At 43.5% G+C, this 27,624-nt stretch overlaps 1 protein-coding gene across 2 annotated transcripts in view; it reads right to left on the bottom strand.

Annotated features, from left to right (window-relative positions):
- The window catches only part of EBF2 (EBF transcription factor 2), a 134,029-nt gene that overhangs the window by 34,886 nt on the left and 71,519 nt on the right, over positions 1-27,624 (bottom strand). For both annotated transcript variants that reach the window (XM_032204093.1, XM_032204094.1), the window contains exon 7: positions 2,923-3,004. In XM_032204093.1, the coding sequence (XP_032059984.1) occupies positions 2,923-3,004 (82 nt within the window). The remainder of the gene's footprint in view (positions 1-2,922; positions 3,005-27,624) is intronic.

The following is a 27,624-nucleotide window of genomic DNA, read 5'->3' as shown; positions in this document are numbered from 1 at the left end:
CAGTAGCAATTTCAGTGATGAGAACCCTGAGACAGGGTTTTGCTCTTCTGTTTTCTTTATAACCATAAAGAAGTATCTTAATGTCTTCTGGAGATCTGACAAGTTCTATCCCACTGAAAATGAAGAGATTTGATTCCCTAGAATAACACGGGTACAAATTAAAAGAAATTCAACTGAGCATCACTGCAGAAGTCTGGGTTAGGGAAGTTGAGTGTATGGAAATGTTGGGAAGAAGAGGGTCTTAATAACCTGTACAGCTGTACAAAAAATTTATCAGGAAAAACCAACAAATGTTTTAGATATGGCCAAAAAATAAAGCATAATGAATTCAATCACAAGTCAAGTAGCTTTTTGTGCTTTTTTACCCTGCTTTTACTCTTCTTAGGTGTTCTTGTACTGGTGAGATGAACAACTGTCCCTTCAAACCCAATAAGCAATCCTACACACTAATTGCCCTGCCTGATGTAACTCCTAACAACTTCAGTGAAAATGAAGACGTTCACAGCGTACAAGCACACTACTACTGGTTGGAGTGATGTCGCTTTTTTTCCGCTTACGACTTTAAGGGTAGCTGACAGATCACACTCAACAAGACGCAAACAAAAAAACATTCATTCAAATTTTAAAAAAATAAATAAAAAAGGAAAAAAAGGAGGATCCAGAAGACAGAGAGAGTGGAGCATCCAAGAATGCTCTTTCTTACATTGCGTTCAGGGAAGTCGTGCTTCTATCCTTAGAAACAACCAGGCAGACAGAAAACAACTTAATATCTTTGCTTATTGTCTTTACTGGTCATCCTGGCTGATTTCCACTGGAACACACGGCTGTTTTACTCCCAATGCATATGATTGCAGCAATTGAACACTTTTTTGTATCTTTTTTCATACGCTCTGACCTCTGTAGCCCACAACCAAGCTTGTCAACTGATGAGTCCAGTTCTGAACAAGCCTGAACAAAGACCCTGCTTTCACACACCACCTCAAGCATTTTACCATTTGTTTCAAATGTTCATTTTTGTAACTCTGTAACAAAGTCAACATTTTTGGTTTTGACAAAGAGTAAGGTAAACCTAGCCTTTGCCTAACCTTGATTCATTCTGAGGTTTCAACTTCAATCTCAAACTGAAGCCCCAAGGGTGTGCTAAGCTGCTGGTTTGGTTTATGAAGAGAAAAACCAAACCAACCCATCCTTGTGCACATTTTTGACAGATGATGTCTAATTGGTGTTTTTTTCTTTATGGAAATTGCCATGTGAAATAAAAACCAGGACAAATTCACTAACAATGGCCACCTCTTCTCTTCAGATGTCTTACCACCTCCAAAAAACAGAATGAAAAAGTAACTATGGTCTCTTTAAACCACTGGTGTAAAAATAAATAAATAAATAAATTGAAAAAATCTTTACTTTTTTTTTTTTTTTCCTAAACTTCTCTAAATTTTTTGGAGCTTTCAGAGATCAGAGTAGATTTTTGTTTTCATTATTCTGCATTTTCATTTTACTGGATTTCTCCTGCAAGATTTTTTTTTTTTCATAAAAAAGATTCTTGCGAATCTTTCATTTCTAGTAAGAGTATAGAACAAAATCAATTGTCTGTGGAAACCTGTTTTGTGGAAAGTTTTAAGCACTTCTGTAAACTCCTCTGGAGTTTTTGCTTCTTTGGTAAATGAGGAAACTGAGGCAAACACCCAGGTAATGAAACATGAATCGCCAAAGCTAAGGATGTCGGAATGTTGGGATGACCCCTGACAAGTCTTATGGGTCTACAGGAAAATCATACATCCCCCAGTAGGGTAAAATCCTCTTGGTAGCACGGTGCAACGAAGGTGCAATAATAATGGTAACAAGCAGGAACACCTTTTACCCATTTCATCAGCAGATTTCAAAGGCCCTGGCTGGCCAAGTGTGCGTGTGCTTTCCCAAAACCTTTCCTGAATCCACCCCCTGAAGTTTTGCAGAGGTGAGCAGCCCCATTTGGAGAGGTGGCTGTACAGGCTGAAAGCAAGGGAATGACAGCCTACCCGTGTGACTTGCAATCTCGTGCCCCTGCCTTGAGACCGTGCTGCCCACCTCTCAGCTGCTCGAGCTGGGTCAGTTCTGGCATCACTTCTCTACAGGATTCTCCCCTGTGACACTTTTCACACCACACAAAGACCTGGCCGTGCACCCAGGACTTAGAAGCCTCGAGCATCGCACTTCACTTCTTGTGAGGGCCAAGTTACAGGGAAAATACTTACTTATTAAACATAATTGCTTAAAGGATTAGGGTATGGAAGAAGAGAGACTGCGTCTGCCTCTCCTCCGCTGCTTCTAACCTGACACACTTCACCTCCTTCTGTGTTTTTATTAGCTGGTATTCACAATACATCAGCGACAGCTATGATGAAACCAGTGGCAGATTTTACTGCAAAGCAGCTGGGTCATTGTCCCGTGGGTCTTGTTGCTTTCCTGCGTGAGATCTTAAAGTGACCATCACTATTGTGGCTTTTTTTAAAAAAAGAGAAGCTGAAAGGGAGGGCGTGAAAGAGTTAAAAGGCAAAAGAGATGGAAAGAGATAGGGAGTGGAGGGAAATGAGGAGACTGCTTGTGTACCACGTACAGAGCTACTTTGAAAAATTCTGAGGCATCTAAGTATCACAAACATGATCCCTGCTGTGGGCAGCTGTATGTGCGAGTGCTTTGCCCGAGGGTGTCAAATCAAATATCCACTGCTGGTTGGTACAGTACATCACTTCCCCTTGGGGATTCAGAGTGGGAAAAGAGAGAGAAGAGGGAAAAAAGGTTTAAACACAACAAATGGAGAAAAACTTTAACAATATCTGATATGGCTTATCATATACTGTCATCATATTTATTATGAACAATGTAGGAGAGAGGAAAGGAGAAAAAGAGAAAAAAAGCAGACAGCTTAATGCTGAGCCTTACCTGGAACCGCCTCATATCTCTTGGGTTTCCTGCTGTTTTCAAACAATTCTGATTGCACTTGAGAAAAAATTTTAAGAAGAATCTGGAACGATAAAGAACCGTGTCACTGTTATTAAGCATAGTAAAACGTGTTGTATTCTGTCTTAAAGTACACATCGTGGTGATTTACATGTCGGTGTATCAGGAGACCAGGATTGTGAGAACTTACAAAAAAAAAATTGACAACAACAAAAAAACGACAAATTTATAAAAATCATGTAAATTATAGCTGACGTGCCTAATCCACACTGAGATGGGCAATTAGTTGATGTAAATCAACATATCTACTCGATTTATGCCAGTTCCTTCACTGCATGTTTGAACACACGATTTGAGTTTCTTTCTTTATCTCTTCCATGCATACCAGGTCTTTCTTTCGCTGTCTGAATGGATTTTCCATGGAACAATATAGACGGATAACATTATTGTAAAAAACACAAAAACCAACGGGGCAACTCCGAGGCAGATAAGCCTTGAAACTACTTAGAAGGTATTAAAAAACAGAGACAACCAGAGCTCCCAGAAGAAGCTGATGAGATTTCATCACGACGATGTTTTCAGCTATTAAGATTTCAGTAACTAAAGCAGAGAGGCAGAACTGCCAGGAGCCCAGATTATAATCTTACCTAGATTTTCAGAGAGGATAACAGAAACACAAATCGAAGTCAGCCGTGACAGCTCACGCTGGCCAAGCAGATAAACCCATTAACATTGCACAAAGTTCTCGTGCCGATTATTTTTGCCTTGTCACATGGATCTGTCTTTAGACGTTATTATTCTGGCAAGTTTAGCTTGTCATGTTCAGAAATTGAATCTTCAGGATGCTTGATGGGCTTACCCAGCACTACGCGTTACAGCATATGGATTTTACACTTTAGAAATATTAGGCAGGCAGTTTTCAATAAACTGTTCCACCAAATTTTTCATCCAGGGACGAGAGGATTCGTCCCTTTATTGCCTCATTCACCTGATTAAATTTGTGAATTGCAAAGGTAAAGGAGTCTGCCCTGCATGAAAAATCACAGTTGTTGGATTAGAAACAAAACCAGCGTGTCTTCTGAATTCAGACAGAGCAGGCAAGAAAATGTTTTGGCGTCCTTTATCCTACATGAGATTATTTTCTGTGATTCCTTTCTGCTAGTGCATTGCCATTTGGAGGACAAAATGGGTTTAGCTGCAACAATAAAAAAAAAAAAAAAAAAAAAAAAAAAAAAAAAAAAAAAAACAGATTTTTAAATAAGTTTGGAAGGAAAAAGACGCCGATATGAGAAAAAATTAATAGTTGAAGAATCGGTTTAGAATACAAAGAACACTTTATTTATTTATTTCTCTTGCTGAGTGCTTTCCTTAAAAAAAAATAAAAAAAAAAATCCGCTTTTGCAGTAAGTTAAAGTCCCAGGTGAGCCAGGCCTATTTCCCTTTCTGTTACTATGACAACGATTTTTTACCGCAGTCCCTAAGTCCCTTCAGAACTCACACATTCATGCCTTGAATTAGAACTTTAAAGGAGAAAGATGTATATTTCCCAGGCTTTGCCACCACCACCAACCCAACCAGCCCCAACGCGAGGCAATAAAGCAGAAATCCGCTTCTTGTTATCGCTACTTTCTTTGCATCGCTCACACTGTGCCATTTCTCTCCGCACAGCCTTACAAAGAGTAGCGAAGGATCTGATCCATTTATACCTTGCTTGAACAAACCAGAGCCCTCCAGAACCTCCCTACAGCTGACCCCGCAAAAACGAGCCCGGTAACGTCACATAAAATGCCTGCCACAACACGCATCCTTCTGTTGAGTTGAGCATTTCTTTCCTTAAATCCCACACCGACACTTTGAACACCTCCACACCACGTTTGCTGTGCGTGTGCATGCTGCAGGCTGGTATTTTTCTCTCCGTCGCTCCTCGTCCTTGGGGGCTCAGAGGGCTCCCCGCGTTTCAGGGTAACGCTCCTTGTTCTCCTGCCCTCTTCTTACACATATCAAAACATATTTGCAGATACGTTGACTGCTTCTGTTACCATGATCTAGCGAGGCAGGGAAAAGCCTACAAAGCGCACAACAGACCAAGGCAGGGAACTTGTACTTGGCAATCAGTGAGCCAGCAGAGAAGGGACTGGTTTGGAGAGCTGCAAACAACCCCAATAAACCCCCCAACATTCCTGGCTTGGTGTGACTTGCAAGGAAAAACAAAAGATGAAATGAACCAGGGAGGTGTTTGGGTTGTTTTTAATGTCTTTAATTGCTGTATAGCTATTCCTCCAGGTCAGGAAAAGGCTCGGCAGCAGCTGAAGAGCGGCGCAGCGCGGAGCACGGGAAGGTGTCGGGGAGCGAAGTCGCTGTGTCAGCTGGGGAGCCTCGGGACGAGCCGAGATCCCGCAGCAGCACCCTGCACAAAGCCCTGCAGGGCAGACACACACAGGTACAAATTCTAAATGTGCTTAAACTTATCTGTGAGCAGACTGTAACGCTGCATGGCAGGGAACACAATTCCTATTTTCTGTCAAACACCCCCAGAATATTTGGGTCTGGACCCCCAGCTAAAAGGAATCAGTGATATACGTGGAAATGAACTTGGGCTGTAATTAGAGCGGTGCTGATTCATCCCAATGGGTGTCTGCTAAAAGATATACAGAAAACAAAGCTCCTGCAAGAGGTGGCTGCCTCCGAAAGCATTCCCTGCCCTCACCGACCGTGAGCAGCGCGCTGAGCTTTGGAGGCTGCAGGCTGGGAGATTTGGGCAGGAGCAATTCGGAGAAACCCACCGGAGACAACCTAAAGGAGCCTGGCTTTCTGGGGTTGCTGAGCTCCTGAGCTGCTGGGAATTGTGTGCGGTGAAGATATCACGAACTGGGCATCAGTAATTCCTCCTCGCACTTTTGGCAGTGCTGGGCTCCCAGTGTGGGAGCATTGGGGCAGTGTCTGTGTACTGCCTGTGTTAGACGTGCAGCTTCTCTGGACCTCGCTGGGCATTCTGTGCTAAGACTCTTCCCTCCTGCCACCCCACATTTAGATTCAGTTTTATGTAAATACACACTCAGGAATTTCTCCTCCGGTTGATCCAGGTCTCTCTCTCTCCTTTCAGAGGTTTTCCCGTCAAATTTTAGTTGCAATTGGGCATTCCCAGCAAGTATTTGGTAGGTCGGTGTATATACATATATATTTTAAGTGGTTGCATCTGGGAAAGGCATTAATATTTATTGCAGCATTAGAATAAAAATTACTTGGGGGGAGCAAAGAGATGGGAAGGTTTAGCTCCAAATGAAGCTGATTTAGGGGGAACAGGAGAGTTGCAGAAGGCCTGTATTAATTTTTTTAAATGAGAAACTTTAGCCAGTTTTTGCCTTAACCTATACATACATCAAAAATAAAATTAAAATTAGCTTATTTTCATGGTTCTTAGCTGGCCTCTGTTCCTTCCCAAGGCCAGCACCAGCTCTGGGTTCAGCAGACAACTGCAGAAGGAGCTTGGCCCAGGCATCTCCTACATCAACACTGAAGGGCACTGGGGAAAAACTTAAATGCTTTTGAATAACCACCACTAAAAGTTCTGGCAGTGCTATAGAAGACCTGATTAACTTCATGTATAGATGTCAAATTAATTAAGACATACTGCAGACATTTCTTTTCTCCTATTGTCTCTCTCCTATGGTCGAGCCCTCTACCTACAGACTGATGCGCTCGCAGAGGTCTCCAAATCGCCACCTTAAATAAATTCCTTCTTCTAGGATTTCGAGGGAGCTATTTCAAAAGTTACTGCTCCTCCTACTGGGAGTTCCCACCATGCTGGGGAGATGGGCTGATGAATCATTTACGTGCCCCTCTCTCGCTGCAGTCCAGAGGCTGGTGGCGGTGTTATCCCTGCTGCCTTCCAGCAGAACTGCAGGCCAGCCTGGTGATGTCGTGGGAGCCTTAACAGGGCTCAGAGGCAGCAGCAGGAAAAATTCCCCTGGAAAGGTCTTGTGTCTGTCAAGCCTTTTCCAAAGGGGCTGCTGCTGCACCACGCTGTTGTGGCCAGATCCAAAAGGCTGCTCCACCTTGGAGAACATTCCTCCTCCATCTCGGTTGGTTGAGGAGAACCTGAATCAAATCCTGTTAGAGCCAGAAAAAATCTTTCTGTGACTTCAACAGGACTAGGCAGGCTCTAAAGAGCAGTCCCACATGCAACAGAAGGTATAGTTTAAAAAAAAAATATATAATCCATTAATGTTTTTTCAAAGCCCTGCCACAAAACCTGGGACTGCTCAGTCTCACCACGTGGAGCCCCAGAAATAGAAAATACACTTTGCGCTTTTATTGCACCATTCTGTGGGACTTAAACTTCAATTAATTCTGCCTCACAACCCCCTCTGCAGCAGGTGGTGTAACCACCAGTGTAAGGCAAGATACAGGGCCTGGAAACTGGGAGGGAATTGCTCCTACCACAGGCCTGCTGCAGAGCTGGGACTGGGACCTGGTGCTCCTGGCTCCTGGCTCTGTGTCTTAACCAACCTCCCAGCCACCTCGTGTGCTTCCCTAAAACATAGCTACAGGATCGAGAGAGGCAACTGTTTTGATCTTGTGAGCAGCCTTTGGAGAGACACTCTGAAAAATATCCCTTGTAAAGCAAGCAGTGAGACAGTCCCGGCTCATTTGGGTTGCTGCAGAGTTTGGGTTGCTGGCTGCAGCCGTGCTGTGGCCCAGGATGTGCCACTATCTGGTGTGATCGTGGTATCAGCAAGCCCTGGGATGCTGCAACCTAATGAGAACATAAAGTGCCACCCTATATGGTGGCATCGTGATTAAATAATTGAAGTGCTTCTAAGAGGTCACAAAGTCAACTAAAAAGAAATAAAAAGCTGGGAGTTGTTCCTGCGAATGTTTTTGCTCCGGCTGAACAATGCTAAGAGTGAGCCACAGAACTATCATGACAGGAGGGCCTGGCTCCAGCTGCATCAAAGCGAGGAAATTCTGAGGTCAGGGTCTCGCATCATCCCCCTGACTCCCCCATGTGTGTCTTGGCACTACAAGCTCTGAGATAAGTGTGACGAGCAACCTTACCCGCTGCCCCAACGCGGTGGAGCAGGCTCTGCTTGCAAATCTCTGCCTTGCAAAGGGACCAGATCAGATTTTGCACATACATTTGAAGGCTGGTGTTAAAATTCAATTAATTGCATTTATTTGATGGCATCATCTTGATTTTAATGAATATCGCAGCAGAAGACTTCTTTATAATCTGAATATTTATCTCTGGAGTAATTCCGCTCTATTATGTCAGCGTGTATTATTAGGGAGCTGATGAACAAATTTCCTACTTTTTGAGCAGTTATAGTCAACGTGGGATCAGGCATGGCACGAAGGCATTCTGAGCGAACACACACCATATACTGTGTGCGAAATGATTGAGGTTATTACAATAATCCAGAGTATTTATACGATACTCCACAAACAGCAGCTAATTAATCTTCGCAAAACTCCTGTGCATAAAGTGTGAACCCAGTCGAACAAATGTGAAAACCAACATATGTAGGTCAGAAGCCTTTGCTGAGATTCTCTGCGAGAGAAGGGAGCAGGAGTCGGATGGCAGTGGGGCCCCAGGCTGGGCCAGGAGAGATGGTGTTCGTTTTCCGCTTGTTTTTTAGGGGAAAGGCTCCAGTTGTACCACAACATGCACGTGGGCATCCTGCCTTCTGCTGCTGCCCCACCAGCGTCCTCGTTTCTTGATCTGAAAAGTGAGGAACGGTTCTCTGCCCTCATGCCTTGGTCCAACACCATTTCTTCAGCTCGGGGTGTTTGAGGATGAGTGATGGCACAACGGCGCTCCTTGGCCATGTGTGAGAGGTGAGCACTGAAACACCAAGGGAACCTTGCCTAGTAGGAACCAGTGACCCCACTTGCATCTAATGAACAGCACCTTCCCAAATCACTTGTTTTTTTCCTCAGACTAATGGCTCTATTGTAAGGCTCACAACTTTTCTAACCTCTCTTTGCCCTCTGCTTCCCGTTCGGTCTCCTGTCTAGTCTTGGTATCTTCACAGCTTGGCTATAAGATGGTAAAGAAGAGAGTAAAAAGCATAGGTCTATGCCAACCTAGGGGACATGACCTAAATGAGGCTTTGGAGTCCCCTCCTCAGAGATGTCCATGGGTCTTCTTATTTTCCTGTTCTGCTCCATGCAGCCCCATATGTTACCATCACATCTTTCTCCTCACCTCACCTCCCCAACCATCCTGCAGCTTCAAGGCACCGATCCCAACCCTCTGTACGGGAAGGTTTCCCTGTGCTCTGCAGTTCTTGTCCAGCTCGGAAATAGAAGCCTGCCAAGGTAGGGTCAGCTTCTGCGGGGGTTTAAGGAGCACGGATCAGGAGGAACCGCGCTGATGTTGGAAGCATTGTAATGGCCAAAGTGAAGCTGGCTTCAAGATGTGAGGCTTTGGGGTATTTGTATTTGTATTATTAAATCAAGGTGGTTTGGACCAAAATCTGTAGGAGTAAAAATCGTTTGCACTGCAAAAAGTCTAGATCAGAAGTTTTCAGTTTTGGCCCATCGTTATTATTAAATTAGTATTTAATCAATCAATAGCAGAATGCTCCTTCCAAGATGCTTGCAATGCAAAGCATATGAAGACATGCAGATCAGATAAGTGTAATAGAGAACAGGTGGAATTAGTGCTTTCATTTGAAAAAAAGAAGAAAAGCTCCAAAAGGATTTTAAAATGCCACAAGACTTTGTATCCCCCAAACAAATTGGAAACATCAGATGATTTTAGATACCCAAACAACTCTGTTTTCCAGCTCAAATGGTCCGATGTAATTCAGCAGCACCTACGGTGTGACATACCACGTTCTTTCACCCACAGTCAATGACTCCAATTTAGATTTTGGGCTTTAAGTTTTGATGTGGGACCTTTATTGTGTCAAATATTGAGACCTGAAGCTGACGCTGCCTGCTGTGTAGGTCTCCAGTCCCTTGCAACACCAAGCTCAGAGGAGCAGACACAGGAGATGGGTGCGAGAGCAGCATAGAAGGATCAGAGGTTCAGGTAAGGCAGGCCGACAGATCAGCCTGCCTTAAAAGTCTACCTTAAAATTATGGGATGGCAGCACCCATCTTAAAACTGCTTCTAATTACAATTTGCTTGTGGTGCCAAGAGGTCCCGATGACACTTGGGTGAGTAATGCTCTGTGTTAAGATACAGGATGGAAGTGCTGATATCCTATATTTCGGGTGGGTCAAGGATGAACACAGCCCCTTAGGTCCTCAGCAAAGGTTGGACTGGAATTCATGTCCCACTCCCAGTCCCATGCCTTAGCCCCAGATCTATTCCTCTTCAAATAAACCGTCTACCTGCAACCTAGGACATCCTACTGCTCCCTGCCCTATACCCAGTGGCTTTTTTTTCCAAGAGCTTTCTTTCCAAACTAATAGTGTCTGAATGCAAGCCTGCAATATGTCATCCAGACCCCAAACATGTCAGTAAAGTTGATATTTATATTCTGTACATTTTCCACCTTCTGCACAATTTTCATCTCTGTGGCAGCAGGCATACACCTCCATGACTGCAGTTCCTGCTCGTTTGGTAAATGCCTATTCTGTCTTGCAAAGTGATCCCATTTTCAAGAAACAAGGGTTGGAGGAGAGTTCACTGCTGGTTATATAGCCAGGCATTTCTCAGTGCTGAACGCAGTTATTTGGCACGGCCACACTCGCTAGGAAAAAAAAAATCTCCAAGGAAAACCTCCTTGTTTGTGCACTCTGATGAAAACCTGACACCATTAATGAAAATAATAATTGAACTCTATGGGTTCGAATTGAAAATGAAACACAACACTAACAGCGTGTTTGTAATTGCAATTGTTCTCCAGAAAGCCTTTGGAGGACTCTTTGCAATCCGAGCAGTTTCCCTTTCCCTTTGGGTTTTCCTTCTTCCTCTCACACCAAAACTTTCCAGTAACTTAGGAGACAATGGCGAGAAGCTTGTTTATGCTGTAGGATCCATATTATTCATGCCATTTGGCACACAACCAAATACCAGAGCGTAATCAAGAGTCAATAGGCAGGGAGGTAATAGAGGACGGGGCTGACGGGCTGTTGAAAGGGGCGCTCAGATACTATTCCCTGCTTTATTACAGGATCTGCGGGCTCCAACTGTGCTAAGCATCGCGCAGTCACATTGTGAAATTGTTATTGGAGATGAGATACACAAAGGACACGAGGAAAGAAAGGCTTCTAGCTCGTTTCACTGATAAGGAAGTCAAGGCACCTAAAAATCAAGCGATGTACCCCCAATCGCACATCGAGCTGCTCTTCCAGCCAAGAACCACGCACCATTCCTGCAAGCCCACGGCTACAACTCCACTGAGCCTTTTCCGTTGTGACAAAAATCTCATAAAGGCCCTTGCCTCAGAGTCTAACCCTCAGCAGGGTTTTGAAAGAAGGGCTGAGTTCTTCCTCATTACCCAGGCCAGTCTCAGCGGTACGCACGTGGCTCGGTGCTGGGCTCTCCGATGGACACTGCCCTGATGATGCTCACAGCACCGGCTGCATCCATCCAGCCGCTGGCAGCGCCTTGCCCTGATGCTCTCGCAGGTGCAAAGTTAACTCTGCTCTACTTTGCAGATATCATGGACCCCAGGAGAGACATGCTGAGGCATTACGCAAGCAAAGAGCCTGATCCCCACTCGTTTTTTCCATGCCCACACAACCCTATGGTGGCTTTATCTTTTGACTCTTGGATTCTCTCGTCCCATCCTCCCAAAGTGCCCGTGTCCTGAGCCATACTAGGTGCACAGCCAGCACCAGTGACACCAGTGGCTTTTTGCTGCTGCCTGGGCTGCTGCCTTTTACTCTTCCTGCTAGACAGCAGAGGCCAGCACATACACTGCCCACCCTGCGGTTGGTGTAGGACCTGATCACAGCTTTCCTGCAGCTCCCAGAGGCCAGGAGCTGCGGGGATGGGAGTGTCAGTGACAGCCCCAAGGTTAGGCACCTCTTTTCCACCTGCCACAGTGGGTAGCACTCAGCCGAGAGCTCTCCCTCGCTTACGAAGTCAGGAGCATTGCTTGTCCCTCAACTGGTTTTGTATGGAGAAAAAAAAAAAAAGAAAAAAAAAAAAAAAAAACACACAAAACACACATTCATTTGCTAAAGAGGCAAATTTACATCCAGGCAAGTTGCTTCCACGCTCATTTGTCTCCTCCCTTCTCTGAGGCTCGCACCCGTCGTACTTCTGGGTCTAGTCACAGCTGACCTTGAGTGGGAACACCGGTGTAACATTATATTCCTATGACAGATTTATAGATTGGCAGAGAGGGGTGCGTTCAGAGCATTCCTTCCCTAAGACAGGACAGCATCCAATGTTTGTTAGCATCATTAAACTAAAACTGACTTTTCACCTGCTCCCATACCATATGCAGCTGCAAATTTTTAAATTAAACTATGAAGCCATGCATAAATTTACATATATTACAGACTAGCCTCTCCATTTAACATGCAAATGTACTCCAATGTTTCAGAACACCTTCTGTCGCTAATTAATTTGCTGAATTATAATTAGACTAATCCTGCATAATTAATAAGCACAGATTTTTTTTTAATTTCTAAGCAGCTTGATGAGATCATTCACTTCCTTCTATAAACTGCTAAGTAACTGTTAAAAAAAATCTGGAAAGAACATATGTGAAAAGGTATGTTTGATGTCGCATACAAATTTAAACTAGCGGGCAAGCTTCAAGAAAGTCAGGATTAATATAGGTGTAGGGCTGAACCAAGAGACCGACGACGGCACATTATTTTCAGGGGCACGGACCGAGATTTTCCCTGCCTATTTTATTCCTTTTGCTTTTACCCATCGGACCTTCCAAGATCATAGCCCGAGACAGAGAAGGATTACAGAACCGTATGTAGTATTAGGAGATGTTACGATATTAACGCACCGTTGTATATCAAAACACTCCCTGTACATGCTGTGTGTGGATGAGCTCCTTTGATGGTATTTGGAATTGTTTTCATTTCAGCTGCCAAAACCAACGGAGATCATTCTAGTGAAACAATTAAGTGCTATTAGCACTGGACTCGTTCCGTAATGATTAAAATGAAGGGGCTTGCTTTAATGTTGAAGAGCTCGGATTCAGAGAAACGTGCACGCCAATATGTTTTTTACAATGTGCAGTGTTACAGCCCCTCATGCAGGGAGCCCGCTCCTGATGCACGAGGCAGCCCCTCCACCTGAAACATGTCCCGAGATCTCACCCAGCAATAACCAAGCAGAGTCAAAGAGCATCCCAAAATGTCATGGGGTATTTTGCAAAGCAGAATGCAAGCAGTCACACAAGTGTATTATATTTATACACTTAAATGCATTGTTTGTAACCTTGTGATAATCACTGTATTTATGTACATTATCCTGATATGTATTGCAGCCCTAACATCCCCGCTCAGTCTTCATTTAACCTTTCCTAAATGCAGCGCTCACCAGCTTCACTGGGTTTCTCCTCCCCTTGTGAGTAGGCAAAATCTAAAGCAAAATCTCATGATTTGACCCAAAGAAAGGTAGCAAGAAGAAAAAAAATAAAAAGAATTCCTATACTAAGAGATTCCTGAACCACTTAAAGCTTGCAAGTGTCTTGTCTACAGCAAATGATAAATATAAAATACTTGCCAGCCACTTCTGCCTGGAATCTCTTTTTTTTTTTTTTTTTTAATTTGGACAAGTGCCCTTGTTCATATAAATATATCTTTTAAATTGACTGGGGTTGTGCATGCCCATATATAAATAGCAAACTTACAAGGGACCCAGCTCACACAGGACAGGTTCTTGGCACTGTGTGCCAACAAAGCCGCTTTCTAGTATTTCCTACTGGGCAGTCAATGGGAAAACACTTTTTTTTTTTCTTTAACATTTTTTTTTTCCCAAGGAAGATAGCAAAGTACCCTGCTCTTCTTTAACTCACTGTAAATCTTATCAGAAAAGATAAGTGCTTGGCACAGGTATAACAAAGGTATTTAGGAGAAGAAACAACATCTAGAAATTAAAACTGTAGAAGCATTGCAGACCTGGAATCCCAGCTGCTCCAGAAGCATAGCGATGCCATGAGACATGCTCATTGTGGCAGATTACCCTGGAGTAAAGGACTCCAGACAGAGAAGAGCTTCCGTGCTTTCTGTGCTTTGTTCATTTAGGGCAGCCCCAGTACACTTTGTTTTCCTAATGGCCACTGAGCATATCGCCAAGTGACAAGGGAAGCTAAGGAAGAAAGAAATGAGAAATAGAAACAGAAAACATCTTTCTGTTGCATTCTTCTATTTCTTATCTTCCCATATCCCAGCTCAGCAGACATAGACAATGTAATGAATGAAACTAAAACATACAGGACTGGGTCTATATTTTTCCCTCCTCATTTCTGCCTGCCCCTCATTTTAGACCATGGATGAATTGGCCCAAAGATATATAGGTCACAGGGCTGCGGCAGAAATAGAAGCTGTGTCTCCAGAGCCACAGAGCAGGGTACATGAGCAAGTCACTGAAATTCTGTTTTCCTTTCAAGCTATTCTTGTTTTGTCAGAGTAAGAAATTTCTAAGACATTTTGCAGCCATAGTATAGTGCCAAACCCGTATGTCAGCATCCACATCTTTCAGAAGGTTTCTGATGACCAGGGCTTCCACCGTGTAGAGAAAATTTTGCTTTACAGAGAAAAATTCTGGACTCTGAAACCCACCTTTTTCTGCGTTTTAGCATGTCCTCAGAAACCAACTAGTTTGCCATGGGAAAATAGTGCACAGTCCTGTAGTGGCGTGGAATATAAAATTTCTAGTGTGCAGTAAATAAATTAATACATTTACAGTAATTCCACCTTTCACTGCAAACATTTCATTCATCTCTGCTAACTCACCTCCAAATTTAATTAACCTTTTCAGTACCCTTTGATGTAGCACATAGGTGCCAGAGGCCAAAAAAGCAGCAGCATTTTAGGGTAGGAACTCAGAGGAGAGTACTAGGGTAACTCTGTTAATTGGTGATGGCTGAGCCTCCAACGAGGCAGCAGTTTGATTTGAAGAATTACCCACAGTTTGTGGGCCTTTTCAAGGACCTTCACAGGAGGGTGCAGTGAAAAGAAAAAAAAAAATCTCTGGAATTGAATGGATCGAAACACCAGCACACAATTTTGGTGCCTGTACATCCATGCCTCCCCAGCAGCTCAAAGCACACGTTGCATGCTTGAGGAGCCACTTTATGCAACTGCTCGTAGCGTCCACAATGTCAGGATTCAGAAAAAAAAAAAAAAGAAAGAAAAAAAAAAGCTGGGTTTCCATGAAATGTGTCATGAAAGCCAGACTGCTTTAGATTGGGCACTCAGAAATAAAGATAAGGTAAAATTCAAACACTTGGGCAATCAGTTTGCTATAAACTCATGGCAGCAGCAAGTTATTTTGCCTCTGGCAAATACTTTATGCTACAGGAGAAATTGCTTCTCTCCACTCCATCCCTCTCCCTCTCCCACGCATACACACGAACCCCAAGTTGACTGTGCAGTGATGTTAACAGGAGAGGAAAATTGCTTCCTGACCTTTCCAGTGATCAATTTACACCCTGAAGCATGAGATTGGTTTCATTTTAGTGTGTATATGTAATACCTATTCCCACCTCGCTTTAGACAATGCAAGATGTGCCGCTCACTCGAATGGGTGCGCGTGTTCAGATGGTTTGGGCCGTGGCCTCCTTCGAGGCACCCCTCTGGTGACTGGGCGATTCCTCGAGCTCCGTGATGGTGCCCACAATTTGTGATGCAGGTCGTAGTGCTCATCTCCCTCGATCACTGCAGCAGATCTCTGTGTGTATCCACAAGGTTGTTACAGAGCTTCGCCATCAGCTATGCAGTCTTAGCCTCTGGCTGGAGCAAACACACTCCTGGAGCTGCTGGGAGAGGTCCTAATTACTGCTCAGTAATTTCAGCTCCTGACCTCCCACCCGTGGAAGCCAAACGAGGCCTGGGACTTGCACCAAATCCAAAAAAAAAAAAAAAAAAAGCTGCAGGAAGGTGCCAAATGTGGACAGGTTGGGACCAGCCTCAACTGGCCAAACTTTCTGTCCTGCCCCCAGCTGTGGGTCACACAACTCAAGCCCACGATTAACGCGTTATGAAGGGTAACCCCTAGCTTCCTGCGCCCTGCTGAAGTGGTCACTCATGCATCGAGTTGTTCGTGCTTGTTTTGAAGCTCATCAAGGGAAGCCTTCTGCAATGCCCTGCTTTCTGCCTGGGCTAATGAGCCTGTGCGAGGGCTCCAGATGTTTCCAGCTGTGGCAGCTGAGATCTGTCCTCCTCATTCACTTCCAATTCTGAGCTTCTCCCCTGAGCTGCAGAGATCACAGGGACAGACTCGACGCGATGTGTGAGTAGGTACTGCAGAAGCCAGGGATGGGGCTCTTGTAAGAGTCTGGCAGTGTTAAAGCTGGACACAAAACCATATTGCTGACTTTGAAAGGCTTCTCAGGGAGTGAATCCAAACCGTATTATCTCTTGGAGGCACACGACATATTTTTCTGCATATGTATTTCATGCCTTATATCCTCCCAACTGCAGGCATACTCACATACATGCAGAGCATAGATTGTAAGCCTACAGTTGGCTTCGTGCTTGGAAAATATTCCTGTTTTGAGCCTTTAAATAACAGGGTATCGTTCCACATGCATCATCACAATGTGCTCTCTACTGAAAAAAGTCTCTTGGCAGATCCCAACTTTCGGACTTCCTGCCCATGTCCCCGGTGTGCTAAGATGATGCATGCAGTGGATTCTGATTTTTTTCCTTCTCAGGTTCTACTGCAGTCATAATTCCTGGAGAAAAGTTTTAGAGTGCAACATTTGCTGAATGCTTTCTTCATTTATTTAATCCAGATGTTTGCATTTTAAATAATTGAAAAGCTGCTCTGGTAAATAGACATCAAGGGAGGCTAATGGGAGTAGCACTGTCATTAGAAAGAGCTTGTACGATGAGACATCAGACTGAGGAGTCGGTCCCTGCAATGTCAGGACAGGTTACAGGAAGGAAGGCATGCAGCTCGGTGGAAAGCATTACGTGTCGACGCAGGACTGCTGAGCAAGGCTGAGCACAAACTGCACAGAACTTGCAATGAAAAGAGTATTGTGAGCTTTTCCCTTCTCAGGGCTTAATTTCTTCACGTGGTTTGATTTAGATGCACAAGAAAAACAAAGCAAACAAACAAACAAACAAACAAAAAGAAAAGGAATTTCCATTCCCCCCCCCCCCCTTCTTTTTAAACTTGATCACTAAGCTCATTTAACAAGTGTGATTTCTGAAGCTCCCAAATGAAATACTGCAGTTGGTGCAGAAGTTTAACACAAATAGGATTTATTTACGTTATCTTATTTGATTTAAGGTTTTGAGACTGACAGTGCAATCTTCACTCTCAGGATACCTGGGCTCTACTAAAAGTGCTGTGAATTTGCAGCTTGACCCTTCAGCTGTCCTAATTTTTGTCTCCACTGTTAAACTCCTGCTCTGTTTTCACCCGAACCTCTGAAATAATCAGCATTAAGTTCTATGAAATCGAATCAGTTTAGATGGAAGTAGGATTATGTGCAGGTTTGCAGTAGTTTCCTTACATTGATTTTTTAAAATCTTTTCTTAAATGACACCGATGTGATCGTGGAGGGTGACCAGCCTTGCGATCACTGAACTCACCAGGATTTCTCATTTTCACTGAAATTGTTTAAATACTTGCAGCCATATCCCAGCTACGTAACCTGACACAGAAGTCGTTAGTTACAATAACTCGAACCAGGTAAAGACTTGTTCCCTGGAAGTCAGCTACTGTCCATTCCCTCCCCAAATCCACAGCAGAACTGTGTTTTCCCTCAATAGACAAAATTATCTTAATGGCCACAGATCATTTTGTGATCCCTTGCAACGGCTCCTTTGGAGCTGTTAAGGAATAGCTACCGAAATGTCTACAGAACAACTCTGTTACAGGAGGTATTGCCACTGGGCTCCAAATCCCTCCTTTACATGAAGCCAGCAGGAGAGAAGTGTTCCCTAAAGGACCAGATTTCCAAAGATGTTCCTGTCCACTCAGAAAATCAAGTCTGTAAAGTTTCTTCATGTGTAGATGTGCAATTACATCTCTGATGAATGCTGTGAGGTTGGGTAGCACTTGATAAACCATTCTGATTTGTTTTCCATTGCCTGCATATGCTTCATAAAAGGCCTGTATGTGTAACTTTACATCATTGGTTTAATAAAACAATTATGGCACCATTTGCTGTCTGAATTCCTACAGCCCCAGATTAAGTTTAATGCCAAAATTTAAGTGGCTTAGTTCACAGATATTAATTTTGAAAAAAAAAAAATGCATTTTCTTGAGGATCTAGTAGGAAAATGTTGCTGCATCTCTTCCTAGAAGATCAGCATGTACTGTAGAGACCGCCTAGAAGACTTGCACATCTTAATATACATGCTAAAAAGATGTGCCATAGCTTTGAAGCTCATGGGGTTTAAATCTACTAATCACACTCATAAAGAATCATCAAACCAAGGAATGTCAAGGCAGAAACTCTGATCTCTGCCAGGACACTCGGAGATCTTTATAAGATCCATCAGTTCCTCTAGTAACAGATCCTTCCCTTCTCTATTCCCCCTTTTCTTTCCTCCCTCCCTTCCAAAAATAGTTAAAAAATAGTTAAAAATAAAAATTAATTAAATAAATAAAGATTAAAACAGTTTCAAGTCTAAATTCTGTGTTCTTTTAGCAATAATAAAGTGAACATCAACAATATCTTTTGTTGCTTAATTAGACCACTTTAATTTACAGGATGGTTTAGGAAAACATTCACTCTAATTCTAGGAGTGAAGCATTAGAAACCATTTCATCTGTCCTATGTAATTACTTTTACTTATCTATTAGGAAGTAAAATACTAGGGTAAAAGTAAGTGTCTCTTACACAACACAGTTTCTTTCTAATAAAAAAAAAAAAAAAAAAAAAAAAAAAAAAACCTGCTCATTTTTTAACTTGATGAGTAAGCTCATATTCCTGAGCACCTGAGCAAGAATAATAGCACAGCTATTATTTTTGGCAATGTTTTTACTTCAGCTTAGAAAATGACAAAACTTTGAAAAAAGTGAAATTGTTTTTCTAAAAGGCTTTTCCTCTACCGTTCCCTGCCGTGCTTTGGCTCACCGTGACCTGAAAACCATTGTATCAGGCAAGCTGAGCTGACCAAGTTCGGGACTTTTTGCTCTGCATAACGTTATTCCCTATTAATCACAGGAAAACAAGAGATCCAGCCAATAAACAGTAGCACTTAGAAGAAAATAAGTTGGCATTTATGATTTGGAGGTTTTTCTTTGAGCACTTTGTTTGATCATGCTGGAGATCAAAGGATCTGTTAACCTCCTAAAAACCAAAGGGCAGTTCAGCAACTCCCCAGCCCGGTGTGGTCCAGCAGTCCTCTGAGCCAAGCCCCACCAGACATCTATGCCTTCCTGTGCGCTTTTGTGGCCATATAACTTCTGCCCACGGATTCACCTGGCCTTGCCACGATTCATCCAGCCAACCTTGACAGACAGCAGGCGACCTTACAACAGGGAGACCAAACTTGGGCAAAAGGCACTTGAAAAGGGACAAGTAACAACCATTTAGTTCACTGGAAGCCGAGCTGATGGCCTAAAGGGAAACACCAGCCAGGTTGGAGAACCCCCCTGGTTATATATCGCCGATAACACATGGGTTGTTATTTAGGGCACGCACCACAGGACTATACGCGCATGGGCCAGCAAGCAGAGATTGCTCACGCAGGCACCGAGCCACTTGTGGCTGCTCAGAGCTTCGTCGCCTCCAGCCCTGGGGACGTCAGGCTTCAGCAGAGCTCAGCACACTTGCGACCCCATAACTCAGATGCCAAAGGCTCCTTCCAAAACTACTGCCATCAGGGCACCTCAGGGACAAAGACAAACGAAGTTGCTGGATTTCCAGTGGTTCTTTTTGCATCCCAGCGCAGGCAGGGCTGCAGTGAGCCTGGTGGCTCTGCAGCCGGTGCCCAAGCTGAGACACCTTCACAACAGCCTAATTTTCTGCAGGTGCTGAGCACTGGCCTCTGCAGCGCCTTAAGTTTACAGTCCAGCATTCCAGATGCTTTCTGCCCGTATTTTTGTGGCTGGTACCAGAAAAGCTCATTTTATTACTCCAGACACTGGGTTTGTGCGTCTGCGTGCGTGTGTATGTATAGCGAGGGGCTTAGAGGGGTAAGGGGAATAAATCACTTCAAATTGCTACTGTAATAAATGTGGACAAAAGAATAAAATTTGTCACCAACCTAATATTACCATCAATGTTTTGTCTAGCTACATTCCTTCCAATTTAAAAACAGTTCAATACCCTTTTTACCTTCAAGTAGCAGCACTTAATAAACAGTGATGGATGCTTTTTATTCCCTTTCCCCCCTTCCTCCTATTCCAGGCTTTCCTATGTCTGTTACAAGGGGATTGTTTAGCTTGGGGGAAATGTAGATCCTCCATCTTTCTTGCATTGACATGCATCCCTCAAGGAATGACGACCATATTTAATTCATAACCCCCGTTGGCTACACAAACATACAACTTCCCATCAATTAGGCAACACAGAGATGCTGTTAAAAATCAATGAGCTTATTATTAAATATATTTTCTTTTCATGTAACAATAATAGTTATTGCTGCTCCATTGTTACGGCTGCAATATCAGCTGGCTAAGCAGCTCCCAAAAAGGGGCTGATTGCTTTTTGATCAGCCTGGGTAATAGCAGAGAGCAGCAGAACGATGTTGTCCTCGCTGTGCTGCTTGGCACGGGTACTGAAGGATAAAGGTGATAAAAAGTGGCCAAATGGATGCTTCTCGAATAAAATCATCGATATCAAGGAGAAGCCAGCAGGTCCTGAGTATTTCCCCGATTTCCAGAGCCATACACACAGCTTCAGAGAGGTACGAGGCGCTGAACATCCGTCACAGCAGCCCCATCAAAACGCAGAGAGGCTCCTATTTGTGTTCTCACTGTGGTGTGTTTATTAGAAATTATTGGGATATTTTGACACATGCCACTACTGAGGGAGCTCCCTGCCTACAAACAGAGACGTAAAGTCTGTGCCAGCTCATGCAAAGGTTAAAAAAAAAAATCCACACACACAAAAACCCACAGTGCACAGATTTTGGCAAGTACATCATATGCTGTCTGGCCACAGCTGATCTGAAGCGAGTCCCTTGTAATTATGGGAGAAGGTGGAACAGGTTTCCTGCTAATTGGAAAATTCTGCAAATGGCACCACTGAAGTAAATTGACAGTCGTTAGAATATTAGCAAAATGAGGGAACTGATTAGGAAAAAGCTCAGATGTGGACTTTTTTTTTTTCTCTCTTTTTTTTTAAACAGTGCTTGAATCTACAGACAAATTGATAATAAAAGCTGAACTTAGTAATAACAGCTGTTATTTGACCTGGATGCAAATATATTTGTGCACACACACGCAAATATACCATAAATATACATATATACACTATATATATACTATACCTATATAGTATACTATATATTATACTATATATACACTATATCTATACTATATCTATACTATATACACACTATATCTATACTATATATAGATATATATTCCCCCCACACACATATGTATGTATGAAGTGCATAACCACATCCACTTATATATTATTCCTGCCACTCTTCTCACATTACGACAAATACACAGAATGTTTGCTAACTTTTAAGAAAATAAATACCTCCTCCAAACAGATACACACAGTAGGGGAAGAAAAGCTGCACTTCGGAGCACCGTCACGAGGCGTGTTCTGATGCAACTGTGCTCACTTTGTGCTTCAAACAGATCTTGCAGGATATTTGTTTATGTCTTTAAATCTTTAAGTGATTTGCTCCTAGGGGAAGCTGGATTTCTATTGTAAATTTGCTCTTGATTGACTGCTGTTGAGAATTCTGGTAGCAACTTCTCTTTGTGTTTTAGTTTAAGCTGTACAGGAAGCAAAGTGGGATTTGGCCGCGACTTTGGCCATCCATCAACGCTTCGGTATTTGTAGTCGGTATTTTTCAGCTACCAGGGGCAAGGGAAAAGCAGACGTGAGGGGAAAAATAAGACATTCTAATTAGAGACACTCCTACCAACACCGGCAAATCCACCTCTCTGCAACTTCATTAGGAGTCTCTCATCTCTTTGCCTCCAATCCTCTGTTTAGTCTCAGAATAACCTCCGAGGGCCCTATCCTTCTGCTTTGACTGCCTGGGAGCTCTGCCTCCTGCAACGCTAACAGCTCGGTTCGACACAGGCTGCCGAGGCCTCTCATTCCTTGTCAGCTTCACTGGCAGAGAAGATGCTCTGTTGGCAGTTGGCTTTATAGGGGGGATGCTGCTTGTTTGTTTTTTGTTTTTGTTTTTGTTTTTTCTTTTAAACAGGCTTTGAAATTGATTCCCCTTCTCAAGAAGTCCAAAAGACATTAATGCAATTTAGCCAAAAAACCCTATGAGCCCAAAATCCTGTAAAACTTATTAAAAAAAAAAAAAAACAGATGCTATCCATAGTTTAGAAATATTAAAAAATAAAAAATAAAAAATCCAATTGAATTATAGAATAAAACCAGACCTAACTCCGAAATCCTACAGACTGTCCAATGAAACTTCAAATTATCATTTCAGTAAGACCTTCCCCTGTACCAGCTCCCACAGAAGTTTCATTACACCTAACCCAATGCCGACTACGAGTGTTCGCTGTGAATTTGCAATCACTTTATTCATCCTAGTGATGCAATAAACCTAATAAAACCTCTAGCCTGGGTCATTATATCACACTTAGAACCAAAATAACTATGTAGGATTCTCCCAGCCACAGTCTGACCCCGAACTGATTTTAAGCGTAACGTTTTCCAAATTGGGAGATTTCCCTGCAATGTCGCACTTGTTCCTCTTACACATTTATATCAGTTTATTTCCTTTATGTGATTTTTACGGTTGGCTCGGTGTCTCTTTTACTGTTCTTCTCTATTTTGGGGGATGTTCTTATTGCTTTATTTTATCCGCTAACACAACCATTTATACCTAACATAATTTTACATAGAATAAAGAACACAGAAGGAATTTTAACACAGAATGAGGGTTTATAGGCCAGAATAGCTAATTTATATAAGCATGTGCTTGTGCGCATGGGAGAACCTCAGCTGTACCTCCAGAACCAGACATGTTGGCTTTAGAGAGCAATTTCAACAAATAATATTAGGTTGTATCCTGCTAAAAGTCTGCAGGACTTTTGTAGTACATCGTTTTCTGTATATTTTTGGTTGATCTGGTTAGCAGACAGCCTACTGTTTGCATTTCAAGTATCCATGTTTATTTTCACATATTTATTTAAACAAATCAGGGAGTCAAAATAATGCCAGATCTAGTCTCTTCATAGCGGTCCCTAGATGGCAAGAACACACAGCAATTCCCAGTCCTCATGCTATTTTGGCCACTTCAGCATCTAATATCCTGCCCCAAAGCCAATTCAAATCAATGGACTGATTCTCATCAGCTGCTATGGATTTTGGATCAAGGCTTTTGGTGCCAAAACTCGGCTGAATATTTTCTACGGGAGCAGATCTGCGTTCTCACAGGGGTAGCTTGCAAGCCCTCATAAAGCAGCATGTGGGATGGGGACAGATTTATTTTTTTTTTTATAGAAATAGTAAGAGAAAAGGCATGTGAATAAGAAATTTTGGCTCAGTGGGTCATCTCTCTGCCTATTGCTGTAGATGTTGAACGCGCTGTCCCAATTTTCAGCCCCCCAGAAGGAATCCTGGCTCCAGGAGGTACAAAGACCTCCGAGATGCCTGCTGACAGCCCTTAGAGTGGGCTCCGACAGCTTTTACAGGAGTCACTACACTCCGCTGCATATAAACCTGGGTTTTCTTTCCTACCTTTCCCACTTTTTTTTATTCTCTCTCTAGTTTTTGCTTTGTTTTCCATTTTTGGTGTGCTCCATTTCCTAGTTTTCATTCTTCCTGACAATTCCGCTTCGTGAAAACAAAAGAAGGGAGGAGGGGGAGAAAGGAAAGGGAGGAGGAGAAATCCTACCAAAAAGAAAAAAAAAAAAAAAAAAAAAAGAGTCCAACCCAGACAGTTTGTGCCAAATACAGTTAAGGGTGGTTGGGGAGTGGGGGAGGGAAAAAAAAAATCAAGTCACTTTCAATCAAGTGTCACACCTTTAAATAGTGGTTAAATCTTTGCATTATGCAGCTCATCCCTTTTACAACATGGGGTTCCCGTAGAGAATTCCCTGTTTACACTGGGAATTCCTCCAGGAGAGCATCAATAAAGCTGAACAGATGTCAGGGTGGAATGCCAGCGGCAGTGGCTGTTGTCAGGGGTGGTGGGGAGAGAGTCAGGAAACAATAAGAGGCGGCATCTGCTGCACAAAGCCCTTGCGTGTGGGTCAGGTTTGCCAGTGTGTTGAGATTCCACCCTCTCCTTTGTCTGGGCACATTGCCTCTCTTGTTCCTGGATGACAGGGGTTGACACATGTCACCCAACCCTATCAGAAGGGCTATTTGTTTGGCTCTTGCATATGCACCAGTGTTTTTGACCTCCTCTGCTTGGAATACATTGAGCAACGCTGGAAGGGGGAGGCGGGGGAACCTGGAGGGAAAAAAAAAAGAAAAAAAAAAAGAAAAACCCCACCGTACTCACGGGGCGTCCCCGCTACGCAATTTCATTATGACCAAAGGAAGGATGGAGATGCCCTTCTTTTTAATTAAAAGCCTGATTGATGAAACTCAACAACCAGGAAAACCCAGGGTTTGAAGTGTTTCCTAAAGGGGGGTCCACCCAAATACTTGGATGAAATTTTCCTCTATAACAAATGCATGAAAATGAAAGTTATCAGGCTATAAAGGAAAAACCTCGAGCCAGGCTTCAGGAGTAAATGGCAACACTCGGCTGAAGGAGCCGAGCTCCAGTCCCACTGCAAATTTCGCCACCCAGGCTTGCAGTCGCGCCCTTGGACGGTCTTTGCCAAAGCTTACGTGGGATTCGAACCTCAGCGTGACTTCGCTCTTATTCAGATCACCCCATGGCTCATGATTAAAAAATTTAAAAAATATAGAGAATTAAGCAACAGGGTAAGAAGTAAGCCATATTAGGTAAATAAAGAGAACTCTTACTAATGTTATGAGGAAAATAGGAGGCTGTGGACGAGCAGATTGCAAAGTGGGGCCCCTTCCCCCAAAGCTGTTACATGTGGGTAGCTGGGGATCCCTAATGAAACTCTGATGTACTCCCTGTGTAGTCTTAAAAAATAATAACCAGAAAATAATAATTTAAGTTGTCTTTCCCTCTTTATGGGTAACTTCTTGTTTTATCATCAGCCCCCACTTATCTTAAAATCTCTGCTAAGCTTAAAATCTCTGCTAAGCTTAAAGCCTGCCCACAGCACTGTTTATTGGTTTGATTGGCTTAAAAGCCGCGGTTTCCATGATATTAATAAAATATCATTCCTAACGATTAAAGTCGGGCAGTCGGTCTTCGCAGAGAAGTGACCCCGAAGTAGCACTCCTTCGTTTTAACGTTCAATGATCGGGTTGGGAGCAGGAGACAAAGCCCGACGGCCAGACCCGAGCAGAGGGCAGCCCCCGGGGAGCTGCGCCCTGAGCTGTGCTGCCCCCGCGGAGTCACACAGCCCGGGTTATTGAGCTGAACCGAAACGGCTTGAGCCGAATTTTTCCTATCATCTTTTGTCTCCTCCTAACAGCCAAGCTGGGAAAGGGGCATTTTGGGGAAAGCACAATCTCGAGTTACAGGGAGGAAAGCCCGAGCTTTCAGCCGAAGGGATTGAGAGATACGTTACAGGCTGGCACGCCGCAACTGTGCGGGGGCAAACCTTTGAACTTTCTCCTCTCTGAATTTCTTCGTTACTCTCAGAAGTCCACAAAAGAACGGCACGCATGCAGAGATCTGAATTTCTCTCTGATTAAATGCTCGCCAAACAAACAAGAAATCCCCTCAATCTTCACATGCTTCAGAGGTTCAGTGTTTGGGGTTTTTTCCCCCTTCGTTGGACAATTAGAAATTATTTTTGGCTGCTATGTAGCTAGCAAAGGTTAATTGGTCTTGCTGCTGTAAAATAGTGAATTCTGATCACTTGATTAATGAGGTGTCAGAAGCCACAAGTAACCAACACTTTTTTGAAGGGAAAACACTGCAACAAAATGTACTTTTAGGGACTGAACGTTTCTCCCACTCCTCTTCCCACCATCCAGAGAGGCAGCTGCTTCAAATGCAGATTTAGTTTTCGGCATGGTCGAGAAGAGAGAAATCAAATCCCTACTTCAGATCAAGCACGCTTGGAGAGAGATCCCACAAAAGCACTTTGTGGGGTGTGTAATGTCTCCTCTCCGGGAACACAAACGGAGCAGGGCTTGGGGCAGGAGCCGGGCGATGCAGCCAGCAGCCTGCTGCCCGCGGTTGTGTCCCTGTCACCAGCAACAACCCAGGCTGCATGTGCTGGGGTGACTCCACATCTACCAATCCTTCTTGGGAGCATTTAAATAGCCCGCATGACATTTTAAGGACCACAAGTTTCATGTATTTTCGTCCGCGCTGAGGAGAGCCAGCGCTGGTAACAGCGCTCTGCTCCCATTTGACTCCACTCGAGAGCCAAGCGATCCTTCTCTGTTTGTGGCATAGATGCACTTTGTCACAATAAACCACTGTATATTATGTTTATATATGTCCTTCAGGCATGTCACAACAGTTTGGCGTTCGGAGCTGCTCTACCACTGTGTACATTAAATAGTCATGTAGTTACATTAAACAGTGGGGAGTTCACACTTCACAACCACTCAGTGTTTTAAAACAGATGTGGGCTGTCTGCTGTCAGGCTGTAATAGAAAGACTTAGGAGGATCTTGGTGGGAATTTAATCTCCGGATGATTGAGTGCTCCCCGTTCCCCTTCCACGGGCGATGCCCTGCTCCTGGAACCCCAAGTTTCGAGGAGGAGGACGCCGATAAATCGATAGCCGGGCCCTGCAGCGCCCGAATCACCGGGAGCCGGGGCGGGCAGGGAGGGGAGGCTCGGGCTTGGGAGCCCGCGGTGCCTCGGCATATTTGTGAGTGGGGTGGGCAAGGAGGAGTACCCAGGGATTTACTGACAGGAGAATTTCTGACAGTTGATGGACAGATGAATTCCGTCATGGAAGCGTTAGTCGAAAGCGGCAAGGCCAGATGGAAACTCACAGCTTGTCTTTAATATTAATTTTCTCTCCCCCCTCCTTTTTTTTCCTTCTTTTTTTTTTTTTTTTTCTTTTGCAGGAGATCAGAATTCCCTAATTCCCTAAAATGTTTCAATGCATCTTGAGGTATTATTTTTCCAGTGCCCTTACCCACCTACTCTTAATAAGAAGTGCTTCTTTGTGTTAATGTTATTTTTTTCTCTTTCCTCTCTGCTTATTCCCCTGCCTCCACAAGAGTCAAAAGAAATCAAGGAGAAAGAAAAAAAATAAATCAGTATAGCTCCGCAGCTGTTAGAAAGTCTGCCTGGGTTAAAAAACACATAGATGAGTAATATCTTAACCTTGTACAATATTTAAAATATGGAGACGAATCTGTTTGAGCCAGCGAGTTTTAGCTGCAAGGGGAGACCCAAACAA

Source organism: Aythya fuligula, chromosome 27 (assembly GCF_009819795.1).
Source record: "Aythya fuligula isolate bAytFul2 chromosome 27, bAytFul2.pri, whole genome shotgun sequence".
Taxonomy (NCBI): Eukaryota; Metazoa; Chordata; class Aves; order Anseriformes; family Anatidae; genus Aythya; species Aythya fuligula.
This window is presented reverse-complemented; position numbering and strand designations above follow the sequence as displayed.